This window comes from Psammomys obesus, unplaced genomic scaffold (genome assembly GCF_907164565.1).
Source record: "Psammomys obesus unplaced genomic scaffold, mPsaObe1.curated_primary_1811, whole genome shotgun sequence".
NCBI lineage: Eukaryota > Metazoa > Chordata > Mammalia > Rodentia > Muridae > Psammomys > Psammomys obesus.
Genome location: NW_026596244.1, coordinates 11,987,270 through 12,008,237, shown reverse-complemented (window position 1 = coordinate 12,008,237; position 20,968 = coordinate 11,987,270). Strand labels below are relative to the sequence as shown.

The window sequence follows — 20,968 nt, the reverse complement described above, 5'->3', positions numbered from 1 at the left end:
TGACTTACAGAAATAATCTTTTAAAAAGTTTATTTTATTTTATGCGTATAAGTGATTTGCTTATATAGGCAGCATGCACATATGTGTAGCGTGTGTGTGCCTGGTGCTCAGAGAATTCAGAAGGGCAGTCAGATCCACCGGAACTGGAGTTAAATATGGCTGTGAGGCTCTCTGTAGGTGCTGGGAACTGAGCCGGGATCCTCTGCAAGAGCAGCAAGTATCCTTAACTTCTGAGCCATCTTTCCAGCCCTGTGACTTTTAAAGGAAAATGAGCTCAACAGTAATAAGCAGCAAGCGCTGAAAATGTGACTTGCTGTGTAAGATTCAGTGTGATTCTAATTCTTAGAAGTATATACCAAGAATAATGGTTCATGCCTATAATCCCAGCACTCAGGAGCTGAGACAAGATCTTTCCATGAATTTGAGACCAGCCTGAGCTACATAGTGAGTTCACAGCCTAGTCTGGCCTACATAGTGAGCCTTCATCTCAGAAACAAACAAAACTAAATGGAGAAAGTTCTAGACATGGCTGGAGATTATGCCTACCTTTAGGAGTCAGCCTGGCCTTGCTCTCTTAACCATTGGCCCAACAGATTCAGGGGCCAGAGTTTCCTCAGATATACCAGATATTTATACACATACACACACACACACACACACACACATACACATACATCTATGTATACATATTTATACATATATACATACACACACGCACACTGTGTATATATATATATATATACACACATACACACACATATATATGTGTATATACATTTATGCTTTTCTTTATTCGGGTGTATAAAGATGCCTGGTACCTGCAGAACTAAACTGACTAATCATTTATTAGGGCTCCATTTATGTCATCACACAAACAGGATCTATACATTTGATAAACATTATAGTAACTGTAAACTAAGAATGTAAAATTTTGGAACTCTAGTTCAAATTTATAAGGGAGTATACTTGTATCTCATGAATTTAGAGCCATTGACATCAGTACGTGATTGCAGCATCCAAACTTTAAAACTGCAGCAATTAATTTCTCTTCTTTTTTCTTGTCTTTTAGCTTCTCAGAGAAACTGTTTACTGGGAAAGGCTTACATTTTCAGCCATCAGTTCTAGATTTTGGAATACAGTAAGTATTTTTTTTTTATATTTTAACTAAATCTATCTTATTTTCATTTACCTTCGGCTTATCTTTTTTTAAAAAAAGATATTTTAATCATTTATGTATGTGTTGGGAGGTGTGGTTATATGCATATGAGTGCGGATACTCACTGGATGTCCTGGAGCTGGAGTTACAGGCAGTTGTGAGCTGCCCCATATGGGCACTGGGAGCTGAGCTCCAGTCCTCTGTGAGAGCAGCTTGAGCTGATAGCCATGGAGCATCCCTTTAGCTCCTGTCCTCACAGTGTTCTATAAGATGATATGTACACAGTGTCATATTTTAAGCCTATGTGTGATGTGAAAGGGTGCCGATCCTGAGACTTGTAAAAGGAATATTTTCATAAAAGAGAGAATGTGAAAGTTGTTTAAGCCCTATCCTGATTTTTTGTTGCTCGTTTTGCAGAGCTAAGGACTGAAGGTAGGCACATGCTTTACTACTGAGATGCCCGTCAGCCCTGCTTTAATTGTTTAATGATATGCCTTATTCCGTTTGATAGTGGCGAGACCTCAGTAAGAAGGCAGTGTCAAGCCGCTGTTCCTGCAACACGATGGCTTATTTTGTAATGGAAAAGTTGAAGACTGAATTCAAATTCAGCTTCTGAACTCTTAGACCAGATGCAATTGTTTCTCTTTCCCGGGACCTCAGGCTAGAAGTTGTGCTCTGTTGGCAGTTGCTGAGGTTAACCGTGGACATTAGGAAGAGAAGCTGAGCTAAGCTACAAGAAGACTCACAGTGCTAACCATGAAGTGAAGATGCTCAGCTTTGGGGTGACTTGAGGAGGAGGAGGCTGGGGAGGAGGCAGCTCACAACTCTTGTCTAGGGTGCACTTCAAAACGTGAAAACTGGTATTAAGTTCCTTGTGTATAGAGGATGGGGTCATTGGAAAGATACATCCTCACATCAGCCTTCTCAAAGCCCTGCCTGGGCTCACGGGGCCTGCTCCTTACGTTTTAGGAAGAGCTCGTGTGAGTTCAAGTAAAGCCAGGTGAAGCTACATGGTGGCGAATGAACACGAGGGCCAGTGGGGTCAGGATGCAGTCTTGTCATTTCCTTCTGTGCTTTTGAAGGTTAGAATGACAAGGAAGGGCTGACTTAGAAATGAAAGGTCTTGCGAGCTTTTAAAAGAGATTTTTCTAAAAGGAGAAAGAGGTAAATTTGTTAGGATAGTTTGCTGACTTTACAAGATTCTAGGTGAGTGAATCACTTAGCTATTTAATTAATAACAAGGTCTTGCACTGTAGCCCTGGCTACCTTGAAAGTCACAGAGCTTTCTGTCTCTGCCTCCTGAGTGCTGGGACTAAAGGCTTGCACTGCAGTGCCCAGACTACTTTGTATCATTTTTTTTTTTTATTTTTAGATTAAAAAAAAATTGTTAAAGGCTGAGTTTATAATCATTTTAACTGATAATATAAGATGATTTATAATCTCACAGACTTCAAATCTGAGAGAATAGTTTGTAGGGTGTTTTTTTCTTAAGGAAATTGTGTGTGTGTGCGTGTTTGCGTGTGTAGGACTGTTTTAGAGACTATATTTTAGATGGGAGGGTATAATGAATGGATCGTGGTAAATGTAACCAGAGTAGAAAACAAAACTGTGTATTGGATCCTGACTGTCATTTACTCTTCCAGAACGTAAAATTCTGTAACTTGGAAGCTGGAGAGATGGCTCAGTCAAGGACACTTGCTCCTTTTTCAGTGGATGTGGGTTCAGTTCCTAGCACTCAAATGACAATTCCCAACTATCTGTAATGCCAGCTCCAGGGGGTCAGACACTCTCTGGCAGGCGCCAGCCAGGCACATGATGCACACGTGCAGACAAGCACTCATATGCACACAGTCTGTGAGTGTGTGTGTGTATGTGTGTTATATCTGTTCCGATTAGCCACATGCGTTAACTGCTGGGTGTGTTACCTAAAAACCGTATTGAATGGATCTGCAAGGGGTTTGGTGTGAAACGGTCGCTGATCTTTACACTTGAAATCCCTTCAGAAGATTCACATAAGCCGCGTCATTCTTGATAGTTTTCAGTGTGTAATTGTGTTTTATGTCATTTGAGTTGTGTTGCTTTGTCATTTTGTTTTGCTTGACATGGGGTCTCACTGAGTAGCCCTAGCTAGCCTAGACCTCAAGTAGACCAGGCTAGCCTCAGGCTTGTGGCTCTGCCTTGGCTCTGCCTCTGTAATGCTGGTATTTGAGGCGTGCAGCATCTGAGCCTTCACCGGCTCAGTGTTGTCCTGCCGTGGTGGTCTAGGCAGCATTACCTGCCCGTGCTCATTGCGGGACTCTCAAGTCTGCACAGTTGTCACTGAGAAGTAGTGCAGTTTGCCGAGGGTCCCCTCACTGCAATTGGGACCAGCCGTTAGTCACCATGCTCGTTCCCATGGCAGCAAAATGCAGACTGTCGTTCTCCTAAGTTAAAAAAAACCCGAGACGTTAGTTTCCATTGTAACATATTAAGGAAAACACAGTGTTTGTTTGTTTGTTTCCACCCAGCTATCTGATCCCCCACCCCACCCCGGTCCATCTTTTCCCTTATTATTTTGGTGTCAACTTCAGGCAGACAACATGCTTTCTCCTGGCTTCCATTTCGACTTCAGATGCAAAGTCAGGATCTTGTCACTGCTTCATCTTCCTTCTGCTCCCTGAGAGCTCGTCCTGAGGGTTAAAACCCTGCTGGTTCTGCGACTTGAAGTGCTAATCGTTCATAAATTTTCATCATTCTTCTGTCGTATTGAATTAATAGATTATCTTCCAGTTGTCACTACCGAAGGAAATTCATACCCTTTTAACACATGTAAAAATAGAACATTGGAAAGTAGAATAAAAATAGCCGGTGGTGAGGAGGCTTCCATATCTAATGGAACACAGCGGCTGCAGCCACCGGCCGTGCAAGGCGCTACCATCTTCCTTACACATTTCCTCATGCTCTTGGAGACCAGAACACTCATGTTCAGTTATGTGGAGGGTGTGTAAAGCACTGGGGGACAAGCTGACAGAGCTCTTGATTGTTTGGTACCTTTGGCGTAAGGCCACTGAATCTTCGGTCACTTACGGCGAGGAAGGTAAATCTGAGCCCACTTCTCTGACTGGGTTATTAGGTGACCCTTATGTTTAGTAAGGCTTTTGCTGTTGTTTGTTTTGTTTTGATTTCTGTTTTTTGAGACAGGGTTTCTCTGTGTAGCCCTGGCTGTTCTAGAACTCACTCTGTAGACCAGGCTGGCCTCAAACTCAAGATCTGCTTGCCTCTGCTTCTCAAGTACTGGGATTAAAGGCATACACCACCATGCCTGGCAGTAAAAGATTTATTTTAATTGAATTATTTTGGGGGTTAGAGTGGTAGCTTAGCAGTTAAGAGTGTGTGCTGTTGTTCCAGAGGACCCAAGTTCAATTTCAGCACCCGTATTGGGCCTCTCACAACTCCCTGAAACTCCAGCCCCAGGAGCTCTGGCACCCTTGTCTGAACTCTGTGGGTGTCGGCCTTCGGCACATACACTGTGGCACACCTTCACTCAGATGCACACACATACGCATAACTGAAAAAGTGAATAAAACTTAAACACCAAAAGAACCAGTCAGTGAGTTACACTGATGTGTGTTTTATTTGTAAGTGGAGGTTCTAAAATGTGTATGATTTAAAATACACATCAGATACATTAAAATCTTTCATTAAGATAAATGCTTAGAACAGTCACCTTGAGGAGCTGGAGAGATGGCGCAGTGGTTAAGAGCACTGACTGCTCTTCCAGAGGACCCAGGTTTGATTCCCCGCTCCCACATGGCAGCTCACAACTGTCGGTAACTCCAAGAGCTGACACCCTCACACAGATACAAATGCAGGCAAATCACCAATGCATATAAAATAATTAATTAATTAATTTTTAAAAAATTACCATGAAAGCTGGGACAAAATGTCCAAACATTGATGGGTAGTCGCTGGTCTCACAATGTTGCTAGAATAAGTAGCACATCTTTATTATTAGAAAAGATGGAACAAAACATGACCTACAAGTATAATACATGAGGATTTTACTTAACTTGGATGTAGGTTTATGGGGGGGGGGTCGTGCTAATAACTGTAGAGATGGGGAACTGGAAGAATGACTGCAGCTCAGTCCTTGCAGGCTCTGCTGCAGCCTAACCAGCTGGTGAGGTCAGTGCTGGACCCATTGCAGATGTGTGGGCTGGAGCCCTCCTGTGTGCCACAGTTCTTGCTAGACTGCCAGCTGGGCCTCAGTGTGACCGCCTCTCCATTCGATCATCAGCGCGAGGGTTTCAAGTTCTTTGAAAAGCCTTTTGCCTGCTCAGGTTTTTGTTTTGCTTTTAAGACAGGATTTCCCCCTGTATCTCAGACCTAAAACTGTGATTCCCCAGTGTCAGCCTCCCGAATGCTGTCCACAATATTGAGGTCCATGAAAACTCCCTCTCCTTCCCTCTCTTCCCTCTTGAACTATCATAAAAATTTATTACCAAAAGCTTCAGTATGAAAATGTACTTGCCTTGATTTTGAGAGTAAATTAAAATAGGTCATTTCCACAAAATTAAAATCTGCATTTCTGCAGTGCAGATTTCTGTACTGAGCAGTGGCAAGCTTGTTCCAAGGCTCCAGACACCGTGGTTTCTGTGTATTGCTCTTTTGCACATAGTTGCTGTCTCCACGGGTTTATATTAGTCCTGTGATAAAGGGAAAAATTTCCCCTAATGCTTCTTGGATATGTCTGCCATCATTTAGTTTCGGTAACGACCTTTTGTGCACACATTTCTTCAGCTTAGGAGGGTGGCCCTTGTTTGTGGTGTTTCCTTGGTGAGCTCAAAGCAGCTCTAAGGGTGAATACAATTTCTCCTCTAAATAGATCTTGATTTGAATGAGAACCCTCGGTATGTTAGTACATGCCAGAGTGTGTTTGTTTTAGTAAGCGAACAAACGTGGAAGTGCTTATAACCCAGTATGCTGAATTCTTACAAGCAGAACAGATGGGGTGCTAGTATAGATTGTCATTAGTCTCATAAAAATAAAGGTTTTTGCTGGAGAGATTGCTTACTGGTTAAGAGCACCGGCAGCTCTTCCAAAGGACCTGGGTTCAATTCCCAGCACCCATGTGCCAGTTACAGATTATCTGTAACTCCAGTTCCAGGGGTTCTCACGCATACACACAGGGAGACAGGAGACCAACACACACAAAAATAATAAACAAACAAACAAACAAACAAATATTCTTTGGTTGTTTTTTTAAAAATTGTTATATAGTAAATGTTTTATTTCAAATGAGATTTGATGCTTGTTCTGCCATGAGAACTGTCTTCCCTGCAGAAGGGAGCTGTGCAGTGCTTTTTCTCATCACACTAAGGTCCCAATGATAAAGCGAAGTATGACCTCACCGAAGGGTGAGCAGTGAGCTCACTGGGCGTACTTACCGATTGTGGGTGAAGGGTGCTGACAAGAGCACGCGTGACCCCGGAGCTATGCCGAGAAGTCTTTACCCGTCATGCACAAGGGAACCCCTCATTCCTTCAGGTCTCCACAGCCTGGAGATACAGCCCCGGTCCAAGGTCATGTGCACTTATGAAGAATTATCTCCCCAGGCCTCCTCCTGTGAGGGACAGTCATGTGTGACACACCCAGCTAGACTTGTGCCGATGGAGGCTTTGACCCTGAGGAGAGCCCTGTCCACCTTGTTCTTTTTTTCACTTTATGAGGAACATTGCTACCTCTCTCGGTTAAAATATGTACAGGCTAGAATTGTAGCTTAGCGGGCACATGGCACCCAGGGTTCAGTCCTCAGCTTAACAACTAGCATGTACGAATGTGCATGTGGCTATGCGTGACTCTGCTAATCACAAGCACCTGGCTTTTCTCTTCCTCCACCAGGTCCCTGGGGCGTCCTGCGGCGAAGCTTCTGTATGCACACAACCCCAGCAGGGACAGCGAGGTTGTGGTGCACTCCGTGTTCACAGCTGCTAGACATTTTCACGTGCCGCCTGTGCACTGCAGGGTGAGTGTTGCTGAGCGCGTGTCTCTGTGCGCACACCCCTTTTCCTGCCAGCCTTTTCATTTTCTAGCTTTCTGTTTGCTTTACTGGACTTTTCCATTCCTTTTTTTCGTGATTTTGGTGGCTCTAGGTACTTACTGGGTAAACATGTTTAAAGGAACTAGTAATTTCCATATGTTTATCCTGGCTTTGTCACGGCAGAGAAAGCTCCCATAATCACTCTTAGGGTTGCCATGGAGCCTGGATCCCGAGGCTTCAGTACCTAGCACTGGCTCTGGAGTTGTGACCTCTCATATGTACGAAATCAGAGCTGCTTGTGACTGGGGCTTCCTGTGTAGTTGCCGTGCACCGCGCCACAGCAGCAGACCTCAGCCTTCTGCAGTCTTGCCACCCTCGGCAGTGTTCAACTTTTACGTATTTTGATTTCCACATCTCCTTGGTGTCAGAACTTGCCCCAGCTGCTGAGACCAGGGCAACTTTGAGACGCTCTTGTAGATTTGGTTTACGGTTGGTGCGGTTTAGGAGGATAAACGCTGTCCCTGGTGTATCTCGGCGTGTTTAATAAGTCTGTGCACATCCCCGTCTGCACTGCTAACGGCAGGTGAACACGTGAGTGTGAAGAGGCGAGAGTGGGAAGGAGAGGCCAGTGACTCGGGGCTGGAGGGAGAGTTCTGGGCGGTTATTTGCTGTGAGTTGGCAGCTGCTCTTGGAGTGATGGAGACGATCAGTTTGGAGAGGCTCAGGGCTTGTGATGTTGGCAGAGAGTACAGGGATATGCAAGGAACTGTTTTCCGAAGCTGTCCATCAAAAGGGAGGTCTGTGAGCACGCTTCCAGGTGGCTGACAAGGTGCTTTCCTTTCAGGTCATTCCAGCAATGGGGAAAACTTCCTTCAGAATCATTTTCTTACCTACGGAAGAAGGAAGCATTGAAAGCTCTTTATTTATTAATACCTCCTCACATGGTGTCCTTTCCTATCCTGTAAGTAACTTCTCCTTTTGCTTGTCAACTTAGAGGCTTGGAGAGATTTCCTACCATTTCTTGTCGTTAAACTATAACTGTAGCGATGGCTAAAGCTGTCACCTCCGTGTATGTGGTATATCGTGTGTACCTGACTCCAGGGCCTCACTCATGCTGGGCGAGCGCTCCTCCGCAGAGCTGCGGCCAGCCCTACCTACTTCCTAACAGCCTAGAGCGGCTGCAGTGCAGTCTCCCTGGTTCAAGTGCTGCCTGTGTGCAGCTCAGAAGACCGTCCCTGCAGCCCACTAAGCCCTGGGTCTTTGAAGTGTGTTAGAATGAAGCAGAGACTGTACCATCCAGTTTTCTAGCATCAAGCCTAGCAGCTCTTCCCCCCTCACACAAGTGAGAGGGCTGCTCCGAGGGCCTCTCGGGCACTTGCCGCCTCTTGCAGGAGGATTTCTGGTCAGGAGACACTATCTGTGTGGTGGCCATCCATTCCTGAGGAGCTCCCCGTTCATATCACTCCTCAAATGAAGAGCCAGGGAAGGGTGCGTGAGAGATCACTCTGCCAGTGTTCACAGCACAGGGATCCTAACCCAAGTGTGGAGCCTGGGCCACCCTAAAGACGTGGTAGTGGGTAACTCAAGCCAGAATCGCTGTTTGGGCTTAATCCTCACCAGCTTCCTTTAATACACCAATCCTATAGCGGAAGAGGCGTCCCTGGCAGGAGCTTTACATTTGAGGAACATTTGGGTTTTTGTAGATGAAGATGGATGTTTGGTCAGCAGTGTGCAGACAGGGCGGTCTCACACTGACAGATGCTTGCCTCTCTTGCTTTCTTGCAGGTATCTGGAGTGGGCGCTCGCAGAGTCTCTACTGATGGGTCTTCCGAGCAGCTGCCAACTGCTTACTTTCTGCTTCCACAGGTCCAAAGCATCCAGCTGTCACAGACACAGGTCATTTCAATAGCACTGCTTCGAACTAACTTGTAGAGTGTGCGTAACCGGATCTGTTCACACGGTCAAATTAGAGTTTGACCCTCTTTATTTTGAAAAGTCTTGAAACATAGAAATAAATATATATTTAAAGTGTGGGTGAAATCCTTGCACCCCTCCCTCCCTCTCTCCTCTCCTTCCCTCCCTCTCTCCCTCCCTCCCTTCTTCCCTCCCCTCCTCCCTCTCTCCCTTTCTCCCTCTCTTCCTTCCTTCCTTCTATGTGTGTATGTGTGTACATACATGTACCTGACTCCAGGGCCTCACTCATGCTGGGCTAGTGCTCCTCCACAGAGCTGTGGCCAGCCCTACCTACTTCCTAACAGCCTAGAGCGGCTACAGCGCAGTCTCCCTGGTTCAACTGCTGCCTATAAGATGGTTCTGTTTTTTTATTGTTGACTGTTGGGCTATGTGCTCATGTTTCTTTATTTTCCCTTTTGCTCATCCATTTCCTTCAATATAATTTCACAATGGGTAGACCATGAGCCATTTTACGGGCCTTGTTAAATTTCACATGCTGCTCTTCAGGAAGACAGCAAGAACACTGTAGAGCCACCAGCAGTGACGGGCTTCCAAAGATGTTTACCCCTGCTTCCTTTCCCTGCTGCTTGTCCTGCCCGGTTATGGCTTAGAGAGGGAAACACTTAGTTTTGTTTTGAGACAAGGGCTTACTGTGTACCCCTGGCTAGCCTAGAGCTTGCTATGTAGACCAACTTGGCTTCAAACTTGCAGAGATTTGCCTGCCTCTGCCTCCTGAGTTCTGGGATTAAGGGCAATCACTACCACTTCCTGCAGGAGTGTTTGTTTCTTTTAGAAATCTTTCCATGCACATTTCATTAGCTTACAGAGTTGCTTGCTGCTTTGTACTCTTTTTCCCAAACTACAAATTGACGCAGCCATCACCTGCTTAAAACCTGTCAGTGCACTCCTTCAGGTGTTAGAGTGATGCCCAGTCCTCGGTGCTGTCCTTCCACTGCGTGACCTTCCATGTCAAGGACAGAAGATGTCACAGTGTATATCATGAGAGAAGTTAGGGTAGGAGCACAAGGCAGGAAACAGGAAACTAGAGGCAAGAACTGAAGGAGATGATGGAGGAATGCTGCTTGCTGGCTTGTTCTTCTGGCTTGTCCCACTTACCTTTTTATACAACCCAGGGCCAGCCCAAGGGCAGCAGGTGATAGTGGCTGAACCTTCCCACATCAATCGTTAATCAAGCAAATTCCTCCCAGACTTGCCTATAAACCCATCCGATTAGGGCACCTTCTTAATTGAGGTTCCCTCTTCCCTGATGGCTCTGGGTTATGTCAAGTTGACAAAAAAGCTAACCAACACAGAGGTCTACCTAGGAGTGTAGTTTTGTTAAGTAATATGTTTTTAGGAGCTGTCAAAACCTTTTAAAAGTGCTTACATCATTTTGTAGTGCCACCAGCAGAGTTTATCAGCTTTGCTAACACTTCTTATCTGTCCTCTGATTTCTTTAAAAAACAGCCATCCTGTTTTTAAAAGAAGGCATTTGATTTGCATTTCCGTCATGGCTAAATTAAAGAGCATCTTTTTGAGTGCTCATTGAAAATTGTGTATCATTTCTGAAGAAGTGTCTATCTAGCTTGCCCTCCCTTTAAAAAATGAGTGATTTTGTGTGGTGTGGGGTAGGATGTGGGTGCATGCACGCCATGGTCAGACCTCCAGGTCAACTCAGCACTCACTGTTTCTCTCACTGCTCCCTCCTCTTCTTATTTTTAAAAATAAAAAGACAGTCAGTCTGTCCATCAGTCAGCAGATCGTTCCTGAGCGTTCTAGTAAATCACTGGGCTGTGGACAAAGCACAGTGCCCCTGCTCTTGTGCTGAATGGATTTTCAAGTTTATAGACAAAAGTGATCCTTTGTCAGAAAGTGGTACTCGGGTCTAGTTAAGACATCGGAAGGTGTTTTTTGGAAGGCATATATTTCACTTTCTCTTATCTCAGTCATGATTAGGAAGAGAAAGTTCTTAAAGTGTTTTTCAGGCTTATTATATACCTGAAAATAGAACCCTACAAAATTTAGACCTAGGAAGTAATGATGGAATTTCTAAAAACATACCCCTGCAGGAGCATTACACCTGTAAGTTGCTGCTTGTGTGTCCCTGTGTCCTTGTCTTTGTGGGCCTTTTGTCGCCAGCTCTCCATGTCGGAAGGGAAGTCTTTATTTGCAACATGGTCTGCGTCGGGATTTCTGATTCTGCTACGGTGGGGAACCTGGGGTGGAGGGTGTTTGTACGGGGTCATGATTCCTCCAAGGGGGTCCGGGTGTGCAGTACTCAGTAGATTTGTTTCTGGTATTGGGTGTCAAAGTATGTCATGCACAGCTAAAGAGTGAGGTGTCTGGACAGAAATAAGTACAGCATCAACTTTTAAAAAGTTGTCTCTTTAGTTCCATTGGAAGAGAGGTAACTTCATTTTGTTTAAGGAGAAATGTGAAGTTAAGAAAAGAAATACAATTATTTTGCATGTGTCAATTAAGTCATATGAAAACTGAGGCCGAGATGATAGACTGACTTAAAAATGTTTTCAGTGAAACAAGAGACTCAGAAATTTTGCTTGTGTGTGGGGGCTCTGGTGTGGGTGTGTTTATGGTGATGTGAGCTTACAGGAAGAGGATGTACAAGCTCCTTAGATCTGGTAAGATGAAAAGCCACCTGAGCCAGGGACCAGCGACTCTCTCCATCATTGGAGCTCCTGCCTCTTTCTTCCAAGCTTCTCATCCTTCCCAGAACATGCCTTCCCCTTCGGCAGGCTCCTCTTCATGAGGTCTCGTCTTATTCTAAGGGTCCTAATTTCATAGTTCAAGAGCCAGCTCAAATGGCCGTTACTCTCCAACTTCCCCGGGTCCCAGTGGCACTGGACACCCTGTGTGTCTTCTCCCTCTTCTAGGAGGTTCTTCTGTACAGGGCCCAGTTGGTCATTTTTAGAGAGCCCATGTCAGCTTGCTGTGTGTCACCGAAGGCCCAGAGTTTTAAATAGAGCGGTGAGTCGATGGGAACTCGAGCTGAGGTCCCCAAATAGTGCATGCAGCAGTTGCTCCGTCCAGGGAGTGCAGGGCTCCACCTTCTCACCACACACCCAGGCTGACCTTCGGCACACTTACCACCGCTGCAGGTGACGGGATTTTTATTTTAGAAGTTGTTGAGAGGACTTAGAGTTTAAATTGCTTGGTTAGAGGTCAAGATTAGAGCTAGGATAGCAAATGACAACGGAGTATGCTTTAATTTTCCCCCCAATGTAGTAAATGTCATGTGATTTTTTTCTGTAGTCAGTTATTCATGATACAGGAAAGGAAAATGCCAGTAAAACTTTTTTACAGCATTTTTATTATGGCAACAAACTAGAGACGGTTTGAAGCTCCACAGCGGAAGAGGGACTTGCCCAACTGAACTTAGCATGTTGGCTTAGCATCGTTTTAGACCCACTTCCAACCTGGGATTAGGCAGTCCACGTGGACGTGTTTGACAGGGTTGGCCGTGTGCTCTCGTGGTATAGCTGTGTGGTGGGCAGAGCGCGTAAACACTGTGTTAGCTCACAAGATGTTTATTCATAGCTGGTTTTTATTGCTGTGATGCACAGCATGGCCAAAACCAGCTTGGGGAGAAAAGGGCTTATTGGGCTTCTCTATCCTGAGACCGCTGAGAGAAGCCAAGGCAGGAAGCTGGAGGCAGAGCTGGTGCAGAGGCCATGGAGGGTGCCGCTCCTGGCCTGCTTCCTATGGCTTGCTCGGTCTTTCCCTTATGCCATCCAGGACCACTGCCCAGAGGTGCCGCTGGCCCCTGTGAGCGGAGCCCTCCGGATCAATTCTTGATCAGTTGCACGCCTCACAGGCTTGCCTATGGGCCAGTCTTTCTCCTCTGAAGTTTCCTTTTCTCAGATGACCCTTGTCAGCTGGTGTCAAGCTAATGAGAATCCAGCTAGCACAGTGTATTCACAGTTCTTAATAATTAAAATACGATGTTATTTTCAGTTCTTAATAGTTAAAATATGGTTTCATTATACCTCTCCCTTCCCTTCTTCCAACCCCGTGCATGAACTCTTTCTCATATTTGTGACCTCTTTTTCTCTAACTATTATGTTTACATACATATAAATATACAGATAATTATATAAATACACCCTGCTGAGCCTGTTCAGTGTTGTTTGGAGGTATGTGTTTCCAGAGCTGCCCACCTGGTATTGGATAACCAATTAGGGCTCTCTTCCCTGGGAAGACTGGCTCCCTCTCTCCGAAGTTACTAATCACCTGTAGCTCTTTGTCTAGGGGTTGTACCCAAGAAACATATTAAAACAAACAAACAAACAAACAAACAACATTTTCTTCAATACTTTCTTGGACCTAGGCTGCTTGCTTGGAGAATGTTGTATTGATTTATTTGGTCAAAACAGTTTTTGAAACGTGTTGTCCCCTTGCCCACCATTTGTGTGAAAGGCTAAAAAAAACTTACAGTTTTGGAACCGTTGTGAATAATTGTCTAAAATGAAGTTATAATATGGGAGGCCTAGAGGCGTTAGAATTAAAGGGACTTTGTGGTAAAGAGTATTACTGCGTGTGCACACGTGTGCATGGCAACACACTCCCTAAATGGACTGTTTTGAAGATCGCCTGAGCTCACAAAGCTTACGGATTTGTGAGGAAACACGGGAAACAAGCCAGAGAAGTAAGAAGTGGAGTGTGCAGTTGAGGTGGGTTTGCTGTGTGTGCAGACACCATGCTGAACGCTGCTGATAAGTCAGAGAACATGTGTCAGTACAAAATCAAAAGATACTGCAAGGCACAGCCGTGCTTGGCAAAGGTCACCATCGTTATTCCTCCTGTCTTGTAATTTTCTAATTTGTGGGTGGGCGAGGGCCGCTCCCCACCAGCGAGCATGCTGCTGTACTGTGTGGGGAGACACTTTCTTGGATGCGTGATGTCTGATCCCCCTCTGACCAGGAGTCATTAGCCTTGGAGGATTTGCACAGCCTTTGCTGTTTGTTGGTACTGATGTCAGGCCTCATGCATGCTCGAACAGGTGCTGGAGCCTGATGGGAGGGTGTCCAAGTAGTTGCTGTCGGATAGTTGCCTTCCTGGGTGCTGATCCCTGTCAGGTTAGTGTGACAGTGGGATGGCGGAAGTGATAAAACCAGTATCTGGAAGGAGACTTGAGGGACTATTTTTCACTCACGGTTGGACAAAGGAGAAATGAAAAGGACATGTTTTGTTTGTTGTTGTTTGTTTTAGTCCATAAATATCAGTGCCAAGACTCACAGGGGTTCATGTTTTCAGCAACAAGGGTTTGCCCAGTAAGGCTAAAGCTTGTTTTGTACGGAGAACAACCTACCTAACACTGTTGTTTCGTTTTTAAAATGTGTTACAAAACCCTAATCTAGGATGTGGAGGAGAACATAAAATAGAGAAAGTTTAAGGGCCTCACGGTGGTCCTGCTGTCCTGACTGTTGTACGTGGTAGGAAAAGGTCAAGGCTCGAATATGGTCTTGATCTCCAGATTGTTCTCTGTGGTTAGCTGAGTGGAACAAGCACTTCTCTGAAGCACTTGAAGTTTAGATAAGGCTTGTTTATGTTCTCCTCTACTGGATTACAGCTGTAACAAGCTTTATGTCCTAAATAATACGTGAGACAGTCCGGCAGTATTGCATGTAATATATCGGCAGAATAATAATTGAATCTATTAATAGAGAATTAAGTAACCTTAAAAGGAAATTATACACTCTTTATGAAATTATGGCTGCACTGATGATGGGCACAACAGATATTATATGAAAGAGGTTTACTGGATGGAGAGAACAAGATATGATAGAGGGACATGCTGCTGTACTGTGTGGGGAAGACACAGTAGAGGATGGATAGAGCAAGACATGATAGAGGGAGGGGACGCTCTGACAGAGAAAGGGGAGAGAGCAGGAGACAGCAAGAGAACGCAACAAGAAGGTAAGGGAGACAAAGTGGCGGGTTGGTCCTTTTACAGCTTCTGTTTAACTGCCAGGTGGGTGACCCATAATGACATCATAGGTTATTGGGCAACCCAGAAGCAGGCTGCCTAAATACTAACAGTACTTCTTTCAAATATTCATTGTATTAGATTACTGTAGAAACTAGTTGGAAAACTTAAGCCGCCTCCTTGCCGCTGTTCTGAACTCACTGTGTGTGGAGACTCCGGTTAGAAAGCTAGGCAGGGTTGGGCCAGGCATGGGTATAGGACGCTTTACCCCAGCACTCAGAAGACAGAACTCTGAGTTCTGGCCAGGCCCTACCTCAGAAATGGGAAGGCGGTTGTGGGGGAGAGCCAGCACTTGAGCCCTAGAGAGCCTGAGGTTAAGAGTTTGATGCCAACCTGGGCTACGTAATGACCCTCTTGTCTCAAACAAAATCAAAAGAAGAAAGTTGAGCAAAGAACTAAGAATTAGAGAAATAAAAGAATAGCACAGCGTGTTTATGATGGAGGCAAGCTTTCTTTTACTATCTGGGGTGAGTCACTGTTTCCCTGTCCCCCGGGCAGGCCACCTGGGCCATGGAGGGCATCTTGCAGCTGAAGGAGACTCCCTCACCCTGGCACAGAGAAGGGAAAAGCCGCCTGCTCCCCTGCAGCACAGGATCCTAATTCATTGCTCATCCCAGGAACCTCTGTGCCTCCAAGGAAGGCAGCAGGGCTGAGCAGGCAGGAAAGCCGGAGAAGGAGGGATTCTTATATCCCTCCCCACCCCCACAGTTTTATAGTCTGGAGCCAGTTGACATACTTACATACTTACAGAGCTGGAGGAGGAGACGGGCTGATGTGCTCCATCTCCCGGTGCCCCCCCCCAGCCCTAGAAACAGCCTCCCTGTGCCTTAAAATCCAGTAGGAACGCTGAAGGGGCACCAAGCTCAAACACTTGTTTCTGCATCTTTCCCCATTCCAAGTCCTTAGCTGTGATCCCTAGGGCAGCTAATGAATTCTTCTTTAGCGGGGTCACACCGGTGTCAGGCACTCTGAAGGCTAGCTTGCCCTGTTTAGTGATGTGTGGTGGGTAAGGGGAAGCCCCAACCTGACAGCCTGCACAGCAATCACCGTTCTGTGCAGATGGCCTCAATGGTCAGGTAACCTTGCTGTGCCTCCGTTTATCCGCAAAGTGTTAATAGCCCTGTGTGGTAGACTCAGAGAGCTCCTGAACACATCGAGTCATATAAAGAGCTTAGAAACAGTTCCCCAAACACAGCTAACTGCATTCCTCATGACTTTAGAAACAGGTTTGAATATAAATGTTCTCTTACAAAACTCTCAAGGAAAACGTTCAAATTCTGATTTAGTCTTCTGGCATGGAAGTTTGAGGCTATAGACCCATATCAAATTATCTTGGCCCATGAGTTCATAGACAAAGAATGTGAAGTTCTTTCCTTGTTTTCTTTGTCTTGGCCAGAGAACTTCTCCGTGGCTGCGTGCAGCTGGGGACCCTTTGGCAGCTACATCCAGGGCCCCCTCATGCTGTGTGTGGCTTTCCTGGGACCCTGGTGTTGGCAGATGCTCCACTCCTAAGGTTCTCCCGAGCCTCCCTGTGTCTCAAGTCCTAGTACAACCCCAGAAACGTCAGAGCATCAGTCTGTGTGCACTGAATGAGAAGGCGTGCTCCTCCCACTCTCTGGACTGCAGCCTAAGCAAGCCTGTCCCCAGTGCCTTTCATGTGCCCCAGAGGATGGTGGAGATGGTAGCATAGGCTCAACTGATCGTTTCGAGCCCAAGACCTTCTGCGCATACTGTTTGGTGGGCGACTGTGATGTTGGTGAAGAGGCTTGTTGGGTGCTGTGGAGTTGAGAGGAGGTGGCACCTGAGACATGGACTTTCTGCTTTGTGGCTCTGTCTGTTCCCGCAACACTTAGCTGAATGCAGAGTCTTCAGGCTGAGATGTGGGATGCAGTGGGCTCCGTCACCTCTCACTCTGGACCCTGGATGTCTCCGACCTATTTCTTAGGGAAGGTTTCTCTTCTGTACTGCCTACTTGCAGCCAGAGAGCTACTTACCCCTCAGCACATCCCTGAGGGGCCCACGAGCCTTGGCTCTCCTCCTACCTGTAGCTTTGAGTAAAGTTTTAGGTGTACGGGAAGTGCTCTTGCCCTTGGCCACCTATTATGAGCAAGGCTGTCAAGTGTCAGGCAGCACCAGCCTGAGGGTCTGAGGTCAAATGCCCAGCATCACACCCGCCTGTAGTATTCCTGCTGTTCCAGGGAGGAGACAGGCAGGTCGCTGGCCGGCAGCCAGCCTGGCTGCAGGTTCATGTGTGGCTGTCTCACAGGAGTATGGCACAGTGACGCAGCAGGTGACCTGCTGTCTCCCTCTGGCTTTGGCATGTGCGTCCTTGGCGTGATACAATGTCCATCCACCTGTCCATCTATCCGTCCGTCTATCCATACCCCCAACTTTTAAATTAAAAAGAAGAGGAAAGACTGACTCTTGCTTTCAGCCCATGAACACATGACGCCCAGCATGTTGAGCTTGGGTCAGGGCAAGGCAGTGTGTCATGGTGCATGTGTGTGGTCAGACAGGACCAAGCTGTTCACCTTGCGGTATCCAGGAATCAAAGAGGGGGGAAGAAACGGTGGTGCCAGAAACCCTTCAGATGGGGGAGCCAGATTGTTTGGAGAATAGGCTACTTGCCTTTGGGCTACTCCACCTCCTTACCTAGAGGTTAACCTCGCTCTGATTGCGTGCATCTGTCCTTCAAGTTCTTTGGCAAATTTGTTGGGGTGGGGGATGGGCAGTAAATGTGTGTATGCCCCATCCTCACCCCACCCACTGCCCCCCTCCACCACAGCCTTTGGGTTCTGAACTGTTACAGTAGATGAAAAGAATTTGAAGTATTTTAGGAGCAGAAGATTTCCCTTAGAAAAGGAGGAGTGAGGAAGAGGAGTCTCCGCAGCTTTAATGTTGGAAAGCCACCTTCCACAAACATCTAAATTATCAGTTGTGGGATTAAACTGAGGAAGTGGAGTAACTGTGAGTGAATAAATAGGAGTAAGCCCCCTGCTCCCAGTCCTCTGCCCAGCGTGAACTCAGTGACTTTCCTAAGGATGGAAGGGGGCCTAGATGAAGCAGCGGACAGCGGGCAGCAGACAGTCCTTGGAGTGATGTGGACTTTCTCTCTTTCTTCAGAACAAAACAATTCCAGGCACCTCTAGATTTCCCCGCATGTTTTATATCTGGCAAGATGAGTAAGGTTTTTGTTTTCTAATCTCCATCAGAGGATAGAAGCTAGTGGTGGGATTGCAGCAGAATTACTGTTTAGTGTCAGGGAGAAACAGCTATGCTGTACTTCCTGGTAACTCAGCTCGGTCTGTCTGTCAAACGCTGAATGATAGTTGGTCATAGCACCTGAGAGTTGTGTGCCAGGGTCAGGGCTTGGGAAGCTCTCATTTATAGAAGGCCATTGCTATGCAGAGTCAGTTGGGATGTCACCTGGAACATCCCCTGGCTTGTACAGAACTTGTGTCCCTGCTGATAGGCGTGTGGGCATAAAAGATTGAGCTGTAATGTTGGGGCTTTCCAAGGCAACTTTCATTTGGAAACCCCGGTTCAAGGGCCTCGTTCTTGTGGTTTGGGTGATTGCAGCGAGGACTCTCCTTGCTCTGTGGTCAGGTGGCTGGCTGTGTGGCTGTCATTGGTAGAAGTCATCAGAATGACTTAGGGCTTTAGGCTTTTTCCTGTTTCATCGCACAGCCTCAGAACTTCATGCTTTGCTCTTAAATGGCTTAGCAAGAAGACCAAGATGAATTTTTAGGTCTCATTTTCCAGTTCCTTACACTCCTTTTTACCACAAAACCAGGAGGCTCTGCACAAAGGTGGCTAAAAGCATTTCTGCTTTCTTGAGGGCAATATCTTGGAATGGATTTGAATATCTTAAGTCAGTGCTGGCACAGTTCTGGTCTTTTATGTACCTTGGAAGAAAAAGCTCAATATATTCTGGTTTCTTTCTTTTTTTTAGTATTTAGTTATTTTATATATGAGTGCTCCATCTTCACACACACCAGAAGAGGGCATCAGATCCCATTACAGGTAGTTGTGAGCACCATGTGGTTGCTAGGAATTGAACTCAGGACCTCAGGAAGAACATGCAATCAGTGCCCTTAACCGCTGAGCCATCTCTCCAACCCTATTCTGGTTTCTTGAAGTGCTGGTTTGTAAAAATAATTTCTCTCACTAGCTGGCTCCAGGACCTTTGGTAAGTCATAGACCCCTCCTCCGAGCTGTGTTTCCCCGTGTCTAAAAGGAAATACTGCCATGTTATTTTTTAAATAAAGACTTAAGATATGTTAGGCACTAACTTAGCAAAGTAAAATGGGAAGCTTCAAACATAGAGGATGGATGGATGGATGGTTGGTTGGTTGGTTGGTTGGTTGGTTGGTTGGTTGGTTGGTTGGTTTTCTTAACTGCCCTGGCACTCTGGATCAACTTTTCACTTCCTCTTTGACAAATCCACACAGATCATGGGCAGTGTGTGGACATACTTCTGCTCCCCCTTGTGGAGTTCTGAAATGCAGTCTATGATAAATGAAAACAGTACAGTGTGAGTCTCCCTAAATCAGAGAATCTGAAATCCAGAGTGCTCTAAGATCTTAAAAATATTTGAGCCCCATCAGGATACCACAAATGTGATAGTTCAGTGTACACAAATTTTGTCACTGACAAAATTGCTTTAAAAATGCTGTGTGGAAATGTGTCCAGGCTCTACGTATAAAATGTATAAAACATAAATTAATTTTGTGTTTAGACACAAGTTCCAACCTCAGAAGAGCTAATGACGTGGAAATATTTCAAAATAAAAAACTTATTTTTTTCAAGCCCTTAGAATAAAAAACACTCAATCTTTAGAGTTTTCTTTTTGTTATGTGTCTGCTGAGCACATTATATCCTATTTAAACTGGCAGATTATAAAAATCACCCATGCAAAAATTTACCAAGATAACAGAACATTAGCTTTTAAATGATACCAGGTGACTGAGTTCTTAATTGTGTTTAAATTGTCATTCTGAACTCTTCACATTATTTCTCCATTCATAGAAATGTTAGAGGGAAGAAAACTTTTAAAATTAAAAACCTCACCTTTTTATAAATGTGCACACTTGAAATATGTTGCTATGTTTTCCCCATTAAAATGGAACTTTGAGGTCAGAAGCACACGGCGCACCAGCATTTGGTTCACTCTTGTTTTAGAGGCTTCGCTTCTTCCCTTTACTTTCTTGCCGGGCCATTGCCTGGCTCAGCTTTCCCAGCTCCTGGCGTCTGCTACTGCACAGCCTCTGCTGGTTTGCCAGCCGCACACCAGCGTCTACTTGGGTGGAAGCATGGCTGTTGGGCTGGGCACAGTTTGCCATCCTGGGCCTCCATTGTCGGGAACGGAGACAGACTCAGGCTCCAGGGGACAGAGGGGGCCAGTGGAACCTAATCTTGACCCAACTTAATGGAGGGGGACAGCGAAGTGAAGTTGTGTCTCTTGAGTTCTGGCAAACAGCTGTGTGAATAGTGGCAGGACTGGTCAATAGTGGTGCTAACTGGAGGTGAGTGTGCAGCCACGCGTGCAGCGAGGCCTGCACTGCGTAAACACGTGCTGAAGGCCCAGCTTGCTGGAGAGCACCCTTGGGAGGGGGAGGAAAGCCAAGAAACACAGCATCCGGATTAACCACATCTGATGAACAGGGACAGAAGCAGGTAAACCTCTGTTAAAGATGCGTCTGTTGAGCCAGGCTGTGTGACTGTTGCTGTGGCTACCCTTTAGTCTGGACCAGTAGTGGGCATTTTTGGTTCATGTCTTCGGTGGAGGGATTTGCTTATCTTATTGCTTTGAGAGCATGGATCCCCATGTACCCTT

At 45.9% G+C, this 20,968-nt stretch overlaps 1 protein-coding gene across 3 annotated transcripts in view; it reads left to right on the top strand.

Moving 5' to 3' along the window:
* Positions 1 to 20,968, top strand: part of Tmem131l (transmembrane 131 like) — a 127,794-nt gene that overhangs the window by 63,515 nt on the left and 43,311 nt on the right. For 2 of the 3 annotated variants that reach the window (XM_055596590.1, XM_055596589.1), the window contains exons 4-7: positions 1,070 to 1,138; positions 7,037 to 7,160; positions 8,020 to 8,136; positions 8,961 to 9,071. In XM_055596590.1, coding sequence (XP_055452565.1) covers positions 1,070 to 1,138; positions 7,037 to 7,160; positions 8,020 to 8,136; positions 8,961 to 9,071 — 421 coding nt within the window. The remainder of the gene's footprint in view (positions 1 to 1,069; positions 1,139 to 7,036; positions 7,161 to 8,019; positions 8,137 to 8,960; positions 9,072 to 20,968) is intronic. The other variant, XM_055596591.1, reaches the window with a different exon arrangement.